The 14,530-nt window shown below is 47.8% G+C and overlaps 1 protein-coding gene across 1 annotated transcript in view; it reads left to right on the top strand.

Annotated features, from left to right (window-relative positions):
- The window catches only part of Csmd2 (CUB and Sushi multiple domains 2), a 526,828-nt gene extending 522,770 nt beyond the window's left edge, over positions 1-4,058 (top strand). The window contains exons 68-71 of the mRNA XM_042684124.1: positions 3-90; positions 1,550-1,688; positions 2,067-2,282; positions 3,233-4,058. Coding sequence (XP_042540058.1) covers positions 3-90; positions 1,550-1,688; positions 2,067-2,226 — 387 coding nt within the window. The 3' untranslated portion in view covers positions 2,227-2,282; positions 3,233-4,058. The remainder of the gene's footprint in view (positions 1-2; positions 91-1,549; positions 1,689-2,066; positions 2,283-3,232) is intronic.
- The last annotated feature ends 10,472 nt before the right edge of the window (positions 4,059-14,530 follow it).

The following is a 14,530-nucleotide window of genomic DNA, read 5'->3' as shown; positions in this document are numbered from 1 at the left end:
AGGTCTCTTCGGAATCCTCTGGAGGCACCTTCATCTACCAAGGCTCCGTCAAGGGCCAAGGCTTCGGGCAGTTCGGCTTTCAAAGACTTGGTAACTAGCCTGTGTCCCCCCAAACGTGTGAGCTGACAGGGCGGGAGAGAAGTGGCAGAGTTCATACCTGACGGAGAAAATGCCTAGGACACCTCTGAGCTTTCACACCTATGCCTAGAGCCTCACCTTTACCAGCCTTTGAATTGACTTCCTGGCCATCGGGTACCTCCGGCATCAGTCCTGCCTGGAGGAACAGAGATCTGAGGCACCCACGCGTGGGCCCTCAGCAGAAGCTCCTCCTTAGCGCAGTCCCAGAAGGCTGCTGTTGCGCCCGTGTCAGATGAGAAACCTGGGCACCAAGAAGGCATGTCTCCTTCACTTCACTCAGGCTCTGTGACCCTGTGTGCCAGGTCATCCAAGCCAAGCACAGACTGATGCAAGGAGGAACCCTGGCCTGAGGAGCAGTGGAGGAAGAAACAGCAGTCCGAGGTCCTTGAGGAAGAGTACTGTAGGCCCTGTCAGCACCTCCAGTCCCCTTACCTCCTAGCTCTGATTCCCCACCCCACCCCACCCCAAAGCTCTATTAAGCAGAATCTACTTCCCTGTGGCTCCCTGACCTCCCAGCTCCTCCCCACAGTTACTGAAGCAAAGCAGGGCTCTTCCATCAGCAGCCCTGCAAATACAGGGATACACACTACTGTCCCTGCTGAATTGGGGCAGATCAGAAAATGAGCTTCTTGTCCCTCCCTGAAGTGGACACTCAGAGGGATAAGTGAATGGAGCTGAGGACATCTGAACTTCACAGTCAGGGGACAAAGGGTAGCTTTAGCCTACCCTAAACCCCCCCCCCCCCCCCGCAACCAGAACAACTCTACCTTGTCATCTGATATAAAGTCTCATCTGATAAAAAGGCTTCTGCCAGAAGTATAGAAATGTCTACAAAGCTACATTTTTGCAATCGTTTTGGTTTTGTGCCAGGACTAGAACTCGAATGCAGAGCCTCATACTCTCTCGGCTTTTGCACTCAAGGCTAGTGCTCTACCACTTGAGCCACATCTTCATGTCCAGCTTTTTCAGGTTAACCAATGATAAGAGTCTCAGGGACTTTTCTTCTCAGGGTCTTTGAACCTTGATCCTCAGATCTCACTCTCCTCAGCAGCTAGGGATTTTAAGTGTGAGCCACCAGCACCTGTGTTAAAGCTGCATTCTTTTAAGATCTTATTCAGAGACACGGTTTCAGGTCTACCCACAGACTGTCTTTTCTTGGACTTGACACTTTCAGATACCATCTGAGCAGTACAGAGGAATGGCAAGGGCCCCCTGGGGAGGGGAGGTGATGTCTGAGCTGTGTGTCTGTGTGCAGATGGCAGGTGGCTAGGATCTGAGCACCAGCTTCCCGGCACAGGGCCTCTGCCCTGTGGTGACATTTCCTAAGAGTGTTCGGTTGAGTAACGTGGCCAGTGGGGACTGTGCCATCAAACTGTCTCTCTATGACTTGTTTCTTTCTGGGACTTTGCAGACCTCCGGTTGTTGGAGTCAGACCACGAGTCCATCGGCCGCCACTTTGCTTCCAATAGCAGCTCCGTGGCTGCCGCCATCCTGGTGCCTTTCATTGCCCTCATCATCGCAGGCTTCGTGCTCTACCTGTACAAGCACAGGTACCAAGAAGGCCCGGCAGGGCAGGGAGGGCAGCAAGTATGTACAGGGCCCTATCCTCACCCCAACCCCACCCTCTTAACCTTCAGAAAAGAAGAAATGAGCCTCCTCTCTTCTTTGCCCTCCTCATCTCTCTTCCCTCCCTTCTTTTCCCTCCTCTCTTCTTCTCTCCCCTCCTCTAGTCATTTCCTCTCCTCTCCCTTCTTCTCTCCTCCTCTCTTCTCCACTACCTTTCTCTTCTCTCCTTTGCCTTCCTATCCTCTCCCCTCCTCTTCCCTTCGGTCCTCTCTTCTCCCATTCCCCCTTCTCCTCTTCCCCTCCCTTTTCGGACCTCTGTCATTCAGCATCTATCAGTCAAGTTCACTGTTGGTTTTTCCCAGGAGAAGACCCAAAGTCCCATTCAATGGCTACGCAGGCCATGAGAACACCAATGTGCGAGCCACGTTTGAGAACCCCATGTACGATCGCAACATCCAGCCCACAGACATCATGGCCAGCGAGGCGGAGTTCACAGTCAGCACAGTGTGTACTGCAGTATAGCCCCCAGAGCTGGCTGCCACCGCCACCGCCACCGAGAGCCCCGCCTTCAGCAGCTGGTGAGATGGGGCTGGGCGCTGGGTAGGAGGCAGGCAGGGACCTGTACATGCACACAGACCCATACACACAGCTCAGGCACAAAGAGAAGTGCTGTGCACTGAGTTGGGCACTTGCCAGATCCCCTTGTGTCCTCACCTCACCTGGGAGGTAGATACTGTTAGCATTCTCGTGGCAGATGAGAAAAGGGAAAAACTGAGCCCATAAAAATGATAACCCAGCCGGGCGCTGGTGGCTCACGCCTGTAATCCTAGCTACTCAGGAGGCTGAGATCTGAGGATCGCGGTTCAAAGCCAGCCCAGGCAGGAGAGACCATGAGACTCCTATCTCCAATAAACCACCAGAAAACCGGAAGTGGCGCTGTAGCTCAAGTGGTAGAGCGCTCGCCTTGAGCTGAAGAGCTGAGGGACAGTGCCCAGGCCCAGAGTTCAAGCCCCACGACCGACAAAAAAAACAACAACAAAAAAAAATGATAACCCAGGGGCTGGGGAGGTGGCTCAGTGGTAGAGCGCTTGCCTTGCATGCTCGAGGCCCTGGGTTCGATTCCTCAGCACCACATAAGCAAAAAGAAAAAAGCCGGAAGTGGCACTGTCGCTCAAATGGTAGAGCGCTAGCCTTGAGCTGAAGAGCTGAGGGACAGCACCCAGGCCCAGAGTTCAGGCCCCACGACTGGACCCAAAAAAAAAAAAAAAAAAAGTGATAACCCAGCTAAGAAGCAGTAGGCCCACAGTGGAGAAAAGACTACAGATAGGAACATAGATGTTCTGTGTGTGTCATCCCTGCCTACCCCACTCTCCCTCCGGGAAGACTAGAAATCTCCTCTGCAAATGGAGCTGAGTAACCTTCCCCTACATGCCTTAGTTTGGCCACTTTCCCCGGCCTCCTCCAGTCCCCAACCTCTCCTGCCTCCTCCTCTCTTCTCATGATTCTTCTGTGGTCTGTGTGTTTCCAGCTCCCCAGGGGGCAGGAAGGAGCTCCCCTGAGCACAGTGCCCAGTGCCCATCTTCGTCTGTCTCTCTGCCTGTGTCTGCCGCTGCTGGACTGGGGCCTTTGCCCGCCACCATCTGCGCCTGCCACCCTGGAGAGGACTCCCTCTGTTTCCTGGATTGGGGCAGTAAAGGAAGAGGAGGGGCTGCAGACAGGAAGAAGTTTATGGATTTAAGATAGCAGAGCAACTGGTAGATATGTATGCATGTGTGTGTATGTATGTGCATATGTGCACATGTGTGTGTGCAGGCTGTGTCCTATGGAAGAGACTTTCTAAAAAGAAAATGTGTGTGTGTATGTGTGTGTGTGTGTACGATGCCCTGTGCCCTGCTCCCCATAAACACAAAGAAGAGGTGACGCAAGGAGGGGCCCATCAGCTCTGAAACCGACCTGCCCCTATCCCATGTCCCATGGGGGCCTGTGCCATCTGCATAGGATGACTATGGACAGGAAAGGAAAACAAGCCTGCCATGGCACCCAACAAGGAATGGCCTCCTCTTCCTGAGGTTCTCCTCCGTGCCTGACACTGTTCACATGTATCATTTCTAGTCTGTAAACCACCACCAAAGCTGGATTTGTTATTATTGTTTTACAAATGGGGAAACAAGGCCCAGGAAGGTAGAGGCATGAGCCACAAAATAAGAATCGAGCTAGAATGCAGACTCAAATTTCCTTCACCCCGAAGTCCACCTGCTGCCAGAAACCTAGGTCTGGAAGAGAGACCAGAGGCTGGAGGAACAGGGTAGTCCCTCCATTGTCATTGTGGCTAGGTCTAGCAGGACACACAGGGGACCACCCAGGTCCAGTCTGAGTTCTGCTTGCTCCACCTGGGCAGCATCAAGACAGAGACCCAGCACAACCAGCCTCCTGCAATTGGTGCTGCCTCTGGGCTCCTGGAAGCTTCTGACCATAGCCAATGGCAGCTCCCAATGCAAAAGAATTGAGCAAATGAATCAACCTCTCTCTCTCTCTCTCTCTCTCTCTCTCTCTCTCTCTCTCTCTCTCTCTCTCTCTCTCTCAGTTTTGACTTGTGTTAAGTTTCATTGTGTTTGGGTTATTAGTGAATTCAATATGAGCATTGTTGAGAACCTTGGGAGCTTAAGAATGGAAATCGTCTGTCCTTGGGAAGGTCCCCATGGGCTCACTCCCTGTGCCAGCATGTCACACCAGCCTCTGATGCTCATGTGGCACATTCAGATAAGAATTCAAACTATGTGAGCACAGGGGCAGGACCACCTGGTTCTTAAAGTCAGTTCTGGTTGGCACAGTTTCAATTTCTGACTCACTGATGTCAGGACAGACTAGAGTAAATGCAGGCATCCCTTTCTAGCAGATTGTAATGGAGTTTCACAATGGCAGGAGTCCATTCCCACCTCTGTGAACCTCTGCCAGGATGCAGCATCCCCGGGGCCAAGTGGGAGAGTACCAGTCCAGACACACACTCACACTCACCCCCTTTCCATCTCTGGAAACAAAGGCAGGACGCCCTGCTGGCTCTCCCCTCGACTCTCAGACCTCTCAGCTCCTCCTGCAGCCTCACCCCTTCCCGCTCCAGTGTGAGAGACCCAAGGAGCACTGCAGCGGAGCCTCACACCCAGCACTCTGCCGTGCATAGCCCTCTCCCACCTCTGGCGTTTTCTCTCCACTTCCAGAGGCTTCTTAGAAGGGGAGCAGGGCCAGATGAGACCTTCCACTTGCCATTCATCCATCTACCCACCACCGCCATCCCCCCTCCCACAAAAAAAAAGTAAAACAAAAACAAAAAAAAATCTTTTGTACAGAGATATATTTTTATTATACAAAGTTTGTACAGTACCAAAAAAAGGAGAGAGAAAAACAGGTGTAAATTTTTTTTTCATTATTGTAGGTAAATGGTAGTGGAAGCCTTTTTTTGTAAATGTAATAAAATGTATAAATACAGTTTTCAGAACACATGAGACACTGTAAATATGTAATGTATAGACCTTCTCGGCTTGTCTGCAGTATATACATTTAATTTATCTGTCTCTGTATATGAGGGCTCCCCTGGGGTTCTGCATTATGGTACTTTCCTGAATTTGAAAGCAATTTTAAATTTTTTGAATTCAAATAAAATATAAATTTTTGCATTGGTTTTTCTTATATTTTTATGACTTCCTTCCATGGCGAGGGGTAGCTCTTGTTGAGGAAAAGGAAGAAAGACTTATTGTAGATGGAGCCAGACATGTGGAAGTGTCTTCTTTCTTTTTTGCTTGTTGTTTTTTTCTGAGATAAGGTCTTGGTATGTATCCCAGGTTGGACTGGAACTCATGATCCCCCATCCTCAGCCTCTTGACTGCTAGGCCTACACTGCACTACACACACAGCTTCGAAGTCCCTTCCTGTCTGTACCGTTTCACCACAGCTACATGATAAATGCTCAGCAAAGAGAGTAGATACACCTGATACAAAATTAACTGAAAACAGATCAAGACCTAAACAGAAAACCTGAAACTATAAACTTCTTAGAAGAAAACACAGGGAGAGGAGCTTCATGACAGTAGACTTGGCAATGATCTCCTGGACATGACACTATCAAACTTTAAAAACTCTGTGCACCATGGGCTGGGAAGGTGGCTCAGTGGTAGAGCGCTTGACTTGCATGCACAAGGCCCTGGGTTCGATTCCTCAGCACCACATAAGCAAAATTTAAAAAGCCGGAAGTGGTGCTGTGGCTCAAGTGGTAGAGCGCTAGCCGCCAGCTGAAGAGCTGAGGGACAGCACCCAGAGTTCAGGCCCCACGATGAGATCCACCCCCCCCAAAAAAAAGAATAAAAACTGTGCACCAAAGGATTCAGTTAACAAGGTGAGAGGCAAGCTATAAAGATGGGGGACACATTTGCAAATCACATATCTGATAGAGTATTAATATTCAAAATCCTAAATATATGAAATATTTAGGATGCATAAAGAGATTCTAGAAAAGACTTGAACAGTCATTTCTCCAATGGAAACATAAATGGCCAACACACACATGCAAAGCTTTCTAAAACAGAAGCTCTGAAGCAATTCTTGAACAGTGACTTCCTGTTCCTCCCTCCCCCAGCCCCTGGTAACCTCTATTCTCCATCTTACTCTCTATGCATATGACTGCTCTAGGGACCTCTTGTAAGTGGCACAGCATTTGTCTCTATGGAGCAGAATGTCCTCAGGGTTAATTTGTGTACTAGAATTATTTTCCTTTTTATGCTGAGTAATATTTCATTGTATATATGTACCACATTTTGTTTATTAACTCATCTCCTAATGGGCATTTGGCTTGTTTCCACCTTTGGGTATTGTGACTGGCAGTACTATCAACACCGTTCTACAAGCATTTTATTTATTTTTATTGATGATACAAGGACTTGAACTGGAAGCCTTAAGCTCCTGCTTGGCTTTTGCACCACTTGAGCTACTTTTTGCTAATTAATTAGAGATGGGTGTCTCATGGATGTGACTGTCCAAGCTGGCATCAAGTCTCAATCTTCAGATCTCAGCCTCCTGAGTAGCTAGGAATACAGGCATGAGCTACAAGTGCCCGGCTTACAAACATTTGTTTTTGTTGGTGGTGGTCGTGGGGCTTGAACTCTGGGCCTGGGCGCTGTACCTGCACTCTTCAGCTCAAGGCGAGCACTCTACCTCTTGAGCCACAGCACCACTTCTGGTTTTCTAGTGCTTTATTGGAGATCAGAGTCTCATGGACTTTTCTGCCCAGGCTGGCTTTGAACCGAGATCCTTAGATCTCAGCCTCCTGAGTAGCTAGGATTACAGGCGTGAGCCACCGGCGCTCAGCTACAAACATATTTTTGTACCCAACTTTCTTGATTCTTTTGGGCATACATCTAGATGTAGATTTGTTGGATCATGTGGTAAGCTGGAGCTAGAAATTGGTTGCACTCTAGTGTACTAAACACTCCTGAACTGTTCAAGTTAAGATAGTAAGTTTTTGTCATGTATTTTATCACAGTAAAACTTTCAGATACTCAAATAATGGACCCTAAGTCAGCTCAGGATAGGAACCTGGGGGTAAACAAGTTCCTTTCCCTGAAGGGTGGGTTTGGCCTAGATTTTGGAGGCCCATAAGACTCATCTCCACTCAACTACCAAAAAAGCCAGAAGTAGAACAGTAGCTCAAGTGACAGATCACTAGTCTTGAGTGAAAGAAACTTAAGAAGAATGCCCAGGCCCTGAGCCTGAGTTCAAGCCCTAGGACTGGCACAAAAAAAAAAAAAAAAATGCCAGAAGTGGAGCTGTAGCTCAAGTAGTAGGGTTCCAGCCTTGGACAGCAAAAGCTCAGGAATAGCTGACACCCTGAGTCCAAGCCCCAGGACCAGAACAAAAACAAGCACTACTATTAAGAGCTTAGGTTGAGGAGACCCTGAGACCCCAGAGTATCAGCAGCTAACGTCAGCCAGATGGGGTGACAGCAGTGGCAATGGAGAGAAATGGATGGAGTGATGATGTCATTGGGGTTTATCCCACATGTCATGGTGATTGATTCGATGGAGACGCAAGGGAGACTCAGGGATGATTTCTACATGTCTGAGTGACTGGATAGAGCAGGAAAAAGAAAGTATTGGGCCAGCTGGAAAGCAGCTTTGTGAAGAAACTCACAGAAATGTGCTGAGCCCCAGAGGAAATGCCACATAATTCATTAAGCAAACTGGAAGCTGAGGAGAGAGACTAGTGTCTCAATTCATTGGACTGATGGTGGGTAGGGTAGGGTAGGGAGGAGGAGGTAGCCATGAAGTCAGATGGTGATACACACAGACTCTGTTGTGTGCCTCACTCATCCAGGATAATGGCAAAAAGTGGGATGCAGACAATTGCCAGCTGGGAAAAGAAGTCTTGGGTGAATGCATGGGAATGTTCAGCAAGTGGCAGCTGACAAGATTGGAAGAGGATATAGAGGATCCAGATAGTGATACTGAACCAGGCCTTTCAAAGGAACCCACAGTGGAGTGATGGTTACAAATGCAGATGAACCAAACTACAGCACCTGAGTTGTGATCCAGGCTTTCTCACTAAACTAGCTCTGCTGCCTGAAGCCGGTTACTAACCTGAGCCTCTCTGGCCCCTTTGTAAAGGAGGAATGACAACACTCTCTCATTGAATTGCAGTGAGACGGAAATTGTTACTGTGCACCTCATCCTTAGAACAGCAAGCCTGCCTCTCACCCGGAGGCATTGGGTTGTAAACAACTCAATGGCCTGTATTTGAAGGAGGCCTGCCAGGGAGGAAGGGTTCCTCCACAAATGCCTAGCTTCCAGAAGGAGCTATAAAGTGATAGAGACTATAGGGAGGTTGGCTAATGGAAGGGGATGGGGGCGGGCTGACAAGGCACAGCAGGATCTTAAAAAGTTGGCTCAAGACAAAAGCAGTAGTTCGGCATTAGGAAGGATTATCAATAAAATCAGCCTTGGAGGGAAGACTTGGGAGAGGAGTTGACTCCTGATACTGGATACTTTCATCTCATCTAATTCATCTACGGGTGTCCATTTTTTGTGGACAGCAAGAGGAAGTTTGGGAGAATGTGGTGGAGTAGTAGTTCTGAAGAAACATGAATAGTGAGGGCCAAGAGGACTGAGCCAAGTCAATCAGCACTCAGGTGGGCAGTGTGGGTGGATTTTGACCCTGACCTCAGTCTTCTGATGGATATGGGTGGTCTAGGAAGGGAACCATAATCCATCTTCCCTGCCATGGGATTCCACAGAGACCAAGAGCAAATGAGCACTGAAAAGTCCTGAGTGGGAAATGAGTCTGCTGGAACTCAGCTATCTTATTAATTTTCTAGAGCGTTCTGGAAAGCTCTAACCCAGTTGCCAGAAAGCCAAGCTGAACAACTTGTTGTTCCTACCCCTGTATTCATTGGATTGTGGGTTCTGGACAAGATTTTGTGAGCCTGTTTCTTTGTAAACTTGGCACATCTTCACAGAAGTAAAGTTTGATGACAAAAACTCTGACACTGATCTGTCCTATAGAAAAAGACTATTTTTAACTTCTTCCCTGTACTTGGGTTCAGAAACTCCCTGCATCCAAACAACTCTGTGATCAGGGACATCTTGCTGAGGCTGTCAGACTGCTACTACTTGCATTTGGTTCCATGGCTTTTCCTGCACAAGTGGACTTGAATAAGACCTGAGCTTGTGAAAAGTGAGACATGGGGCCACCCTGCTGCCTGGGCCCAGCCAAAGTTGCCCAGTTACTGGGTCCACGAGAGGGTTCTATACTGATGCAGTCAACCAACGGGGGTCCCAGGGCAAGCACTGTTACACTGGCCTGTAGGCCCCTAGGGACAATGTTTTCTAATTCAAATACCCTAGAATAATGCAATGGATGTAAACAACACAAACCATAAGTGCAAGCCATATGTGCAATCTAAATTCTCGTAGCCACCTTATAAAAGTAAAAGGAAATAGATGACATTAGTTTCAATAATATATTTATTGAACCTAATAAAAAATATTTCTACATTTAGCCAATATAAAAAATATTGAAACCTTTTTGCTTTTTTTTTTCATGTAAGTCTTCAGAGTCTGGTGTGTATTTTACACATAAGAAATTCCCATACAAATTCACATTTAGAGGGTTCTACGGGCATACTCAGCTAGAGACTTCCAATTTGGACAGCACAACCCAAGAATCCTTGATCTTAGTTACCATGGAACCTTGGTGACAGAACAAGGCTGTGGGATACTGAAACAAGCAGTCCAATCCTCAGTTCTTACCTGTTCATTTCCTACTCCACTGACCTCCAACTTTGTACCACCAGGTCCCACCTTTCCTGGCGGGCTGCCTGTGTCACTCATAGGTTGCTAGATAGCTGGCCCCTATTTCCACCCTCACCCTTCCTACTTTTCCTTTTTTCTTCCTATCATGGCTGCCTCCTCGCCCTGCTTATCCCTCTTCTGCTCCTCTTCTTCCTTTTCTATTTGCTCTTCTCACCCATCTCCCTCCTTCTCCAACTCGCTCCCTTCTCTTCTCTCCTTCCTTAGGCCCCAACCTGGTCCCTTCCTCAAGCTTCCCTTGGCCCTGTAATGATCAGGTCTCTCACCCGATCTTCATCTCCAGACCTCAATACTAAACATGCCCTCCTGAACTGATGATCCTCACCACCTAACTAAGGTTCAGGTGCCCCTGACACTCAGATTCCTGGGCCAGCTCAGAACTTCTGGCTACATGAATACCCAGCTCTTTGACCTGAGAACAAACACAGCCAGTCCAGTCAACAAGGCATCTCCCTCAGGTGCGCTTTGCCCCCTGGTGTTGCACCCTCAGTCATGCTGCCTTGGCCTGCTAGCTGTCTAGAATGAACCTTTTCAGATAATGGACTTCGTGTTCCTATCTGGATTGGCCAGTCAGTCTTAGTGAACCCAAGTACTCAGAATTGTGCTTTATATACTTGTGGTGAAACTGGCTAAGAGCCAGAGTATGGACAAGGAGGAGTGTGTGGGCTCTATTCTGTTTTCCAGGAAGGTATGCCCTGTAGGTCTGGTCAGTAGTGCAGCAGTGTTAGAAAGATGTGACATTACACGTGAAAACAAGTCCTTCCAGAGTCTCATCTCTGTCCTGCGATGTGTAGTGCAGGCCACCACTATGGCCTAGCCATGGATTCTGACTCAGGAAGACACAGGTTTCCTATGGATTCTGAGCAATACCATACATACTCTCTCTTTCTCTCTACCAATTCACAATCTGAATTTATGAGGACGACCAGTTGCCTAACACCCCACTTGACAATAGTAAGAGCCAGAGTTTATTAGGAAACTTCAACCTTAAGCTACAGTTCCTGAATGTTTCCAGGAAGAAATGGGTGATAGAAAAAGAATTCCTGGGCTGGGAAGGTGGCTCAGTGGTAGAGCGCTTGCCTTGCATACATGAGCCTGGGCTTGATTCCACCACATAAGCAGAAGAAAAAAAAAGCCGGAAGTGGCACTGTGGCTCAAGTGGTAGAGTGCTAGCCTTGAGCTGAAGAGCTAAGGGACAGCGCCCAGGCCCAGAGTTCAGGCCCCATGACCGGACTCCCCCCCCCCCCAAAAAAAAGGAAAGAAAAAAAGAATTCCCATGAAGACTCTGTAGCAATTCTCTCCTTCTCAAGTACAACAGGCTCTATTTCTGGAATCAGAAGAGTAAGATTCAATCCTCTGGAAATACCCAGGTATCTCATCCATCACTTTCCTTGTATCTTCTGAGTTCCTGGGTACCTCAGATTTTTTGAGGAAATCCTGAAGACATTATCAATAGATGTATGTGAAACAGGCCAGCAATCAAGGAGACATTTGTTGTGGTAAGAGGCAATGATGCCAAAGCTGAGCATCCATCCATGTCTGAAGCACCATGATGAAGGAAGGGAAGATGCTCCAAGCACAAAGGCCTTGAAATGTTGGGTCCCTATTCCCCTGACATGCCACTCTTTCAATTACTCCCCTTCCTCCTTCCCTCTACCCTTCTGGTGTAACCAGGGAATGCCAGAGAAATTTTTTTTTTAATTCCTTTTGGGAGGGAGAGGGAGGAAATAGTTTGATGTAAGTTGTTCATCAGGCTTCCCCATCAAATAGAATCTGACTAGCTTTAGGAAACGCACATAATACTATAGGAAAAGAAAATAATAAAAGATGGAAAAGCAAAAGGTGAAGTCTGATCAATGAAGTGAGGAGCACACATTGCAAACCAAAGAGACTCTTCTGTTTCAGAATTAGACCCTAAGTTCTAGAGCCTCCTGGAGGCCAGGATTCAACCCATTTTGAATTCAATCATCAAGAGGATACCAAATTCTATCACAAATGCCAAGGTTCCATTAAAAAAATAAGCTGGCCAAGGCCAATGTTCCTGCAGATGAGCAAGTATATTCTGTTTCCCTATATAGAGATACATTTCTGGGCAACTTCAGGAGCAGGGTTCTCCAGATGTGGTCATGATTGAACCCCAGCCCTAGCGCATGCTGGTCACAGAAGGAGCCTCTTGTCCTGCCCCAGGTGCTTGGCAAAGAAGCTTCGTTCATCACTGCCTCCAGAGGGCGCCCTTGAGCCACTTTCGGCTGGTTTTGGCTGCCTTTATGTAGGAGTTACTCATTTCTCCAAACCACGGAATATGGCCAAGCCAAATTCTATGTGGAAAGAAGAGAAAGAAGGTCCCTTTCCACTTGTGTCACTTTTGTCACCTGCCACCAAAGTAGGGTTTACTGAGCCCTAGTAGCTCTCAAGACTTCAGTGACAACAGTAATCAGCCCCAGGTCTGCAGCTTCTCTTCTGCTTGGGCTCAGTTGAACCCATAAGGCCACCCCAGGACCAGACATAAGAGACTCTTGCCTTCCCAGTCTCCACTGCTGTGGCCCTCATCCTCTAGGGGGCGCAATTATGGGGGTATTTCCCTACAATGAGAATGTGAAACTTTAGAAATAAGTATCCTGTAATGATAGTCATGAGCCAAATCTACATGCAAGGAGAATTGCTAATACTTCCCTGAGTTGAAAATCAGTGTCAATTTGTTCAGTATGTTTGGGCAAAATTATTTCATTAGCTTCTGCCCTTCACAGTTCTGAGGCTCTTCTGAGGCTCTTGGCTTAATCAAATGGCTCTTAAAGACATTGTCAGCTTTTAGAGAAGATAACCTATTGTATGCTAGAGTACCTGAGCCTCTTTTGTACTCTGCCACCTCCTTCTAGCAGATAGGAGACTCTGACAGAGATCAGATGAAAGATCAAGTGACTGAGGAAAAGGATGGGAAGAGGTTATTCACCAGGGTGCTGGGGTAAGAAAGGAGCAAGCCTTTGCCCTACCTTTAAAGCACTGTACATCTGGAGATTAGACTCTAGATTTGCTGAAACTCAGGGAGGAAAAAAAAAAAAAAAGATGAAAACATGCTAGCACCAATGCTGGGAATGTGAGGAGACAACAGAGCCAGGAGCAAGAATGTGAGGAGACAACAGAGCCAGGAGCAAGAGGAAAACCAATGGCCTGTGCCCCGCTGAAGACCCCTGTGCTACAGGCAGCCCTGACACCCTGGGGCAGTTTGGAGTGGGGACTTCTGAATGGATGGGGTTATGGGATGGTCAGTGGGAGCAGAGGACCAACATTGAAATAAGGGGATACATCACGTGATTCATTTTGACTTTAGCTACTGCTTCCAGTCAGACAGAGACAGCTTAGGTAGCTGGGGTACTCAAGTCAATCAGAATTGTTCTGGGTGTCAAACGATGACACCCCCTGAAAGAATGCTTCTTCCCAAGAGTCAAGTAAACAGAGGGGACTACCTGGGCCCAAGCTTCTACCCGACCCATGCTGCCCTTGCTTTCATGGCTGAACCTCCAGTTAAGAGTTGTGGGAAGGCAGTGACAAATCATGGGCATGGCAAATTCACTGCAAACAGAAGACACTGGCACAGTCCCAAGGTCAGGGAACGGGTGAGTCAAGTGGGAAGAGGGCTACCATGTCACTTCCACACACACAGCTCAGCCTGGCTTCCACAGCAAAGATGTCAGAAAACCCTCCAGGTGTCAGCAAGGAGGTCAATGGCCCCAGAGGGCAGTAAGAGTGAGGACAGTCCAGAGCACTTTTAAGCAGCACCTGCTTCCCTGTTCTGGCACTTCTCAAGTTCTGTTGTAGGCCCGATGCCTCATTTGACGTTAAACATAATCCCTTTGTCAGGAGTTTAACTGCCCTGCACACACAGCTAACTCCAAGGCCTCTCCTCTCCTCTGACCTCAAGCCCAGTATATAAGTGTACTGTGGTCAGGAATACCATTAGACAAACTTAAGTCTTTTGCCCTTCTGTGACATTCTCATCTCCTCCTCATGTCCCCAATTTTGAACAATTTGTGTTCCTCCCAGTCTCCCAAGGCTTTCCTCTGTGGTCCTCAAATCTACTTCTGAAACCCCACAGATGCGCCCCTTCCTCTTCAGTGTAACCCCTGCTCTAGTTCAGGCCCTGGCCTTCTAACTGGAACCATGCCATAGTGTCCTAACAGTTGCATAGCTGGTAACTGAAGCTTTTCTAGGTTCCAATCAGCTGCTAGATTCTGATACTTGAACCTGTCTCCCTGGGCCTGGCATTCAAGCTTTCCCTATATATAATCTTACCCAAGTACCTCTCCACTCTCAGCTCCCAACACTCCCTACCTCCCCCAATTCTACACTCCAATAGTGGTAAAAATAATAATAATTTACAGTCCTTACAGTCCCACATCTGTACCCTGAATTCATGCTACATCATACTACAGCACCTTTCTCTGGAACTCCCTTCTCTCTTTGGGACCTCTCTTTCC

This window comes from Dipodomys spectabilis, unplaced genomic scaffold (genome assembly GCF_019054845.1).
Source record: "Dipodomys spectabilis isolate Male_0828 unplaced genomic scaffold, ASM1905484v1 ptg000002l, whole genome shotgun sequence".
NCBI classification, from domain to species: Eukaryota; Metazoa; Chordata; class Mammalia; order Rodentia; family Heteromyidae; genus Dipodomys; species Dipodomys spectabilis.
This window is presented reverse-complemented; position numbering and strand designations above follow the sequence as displayed.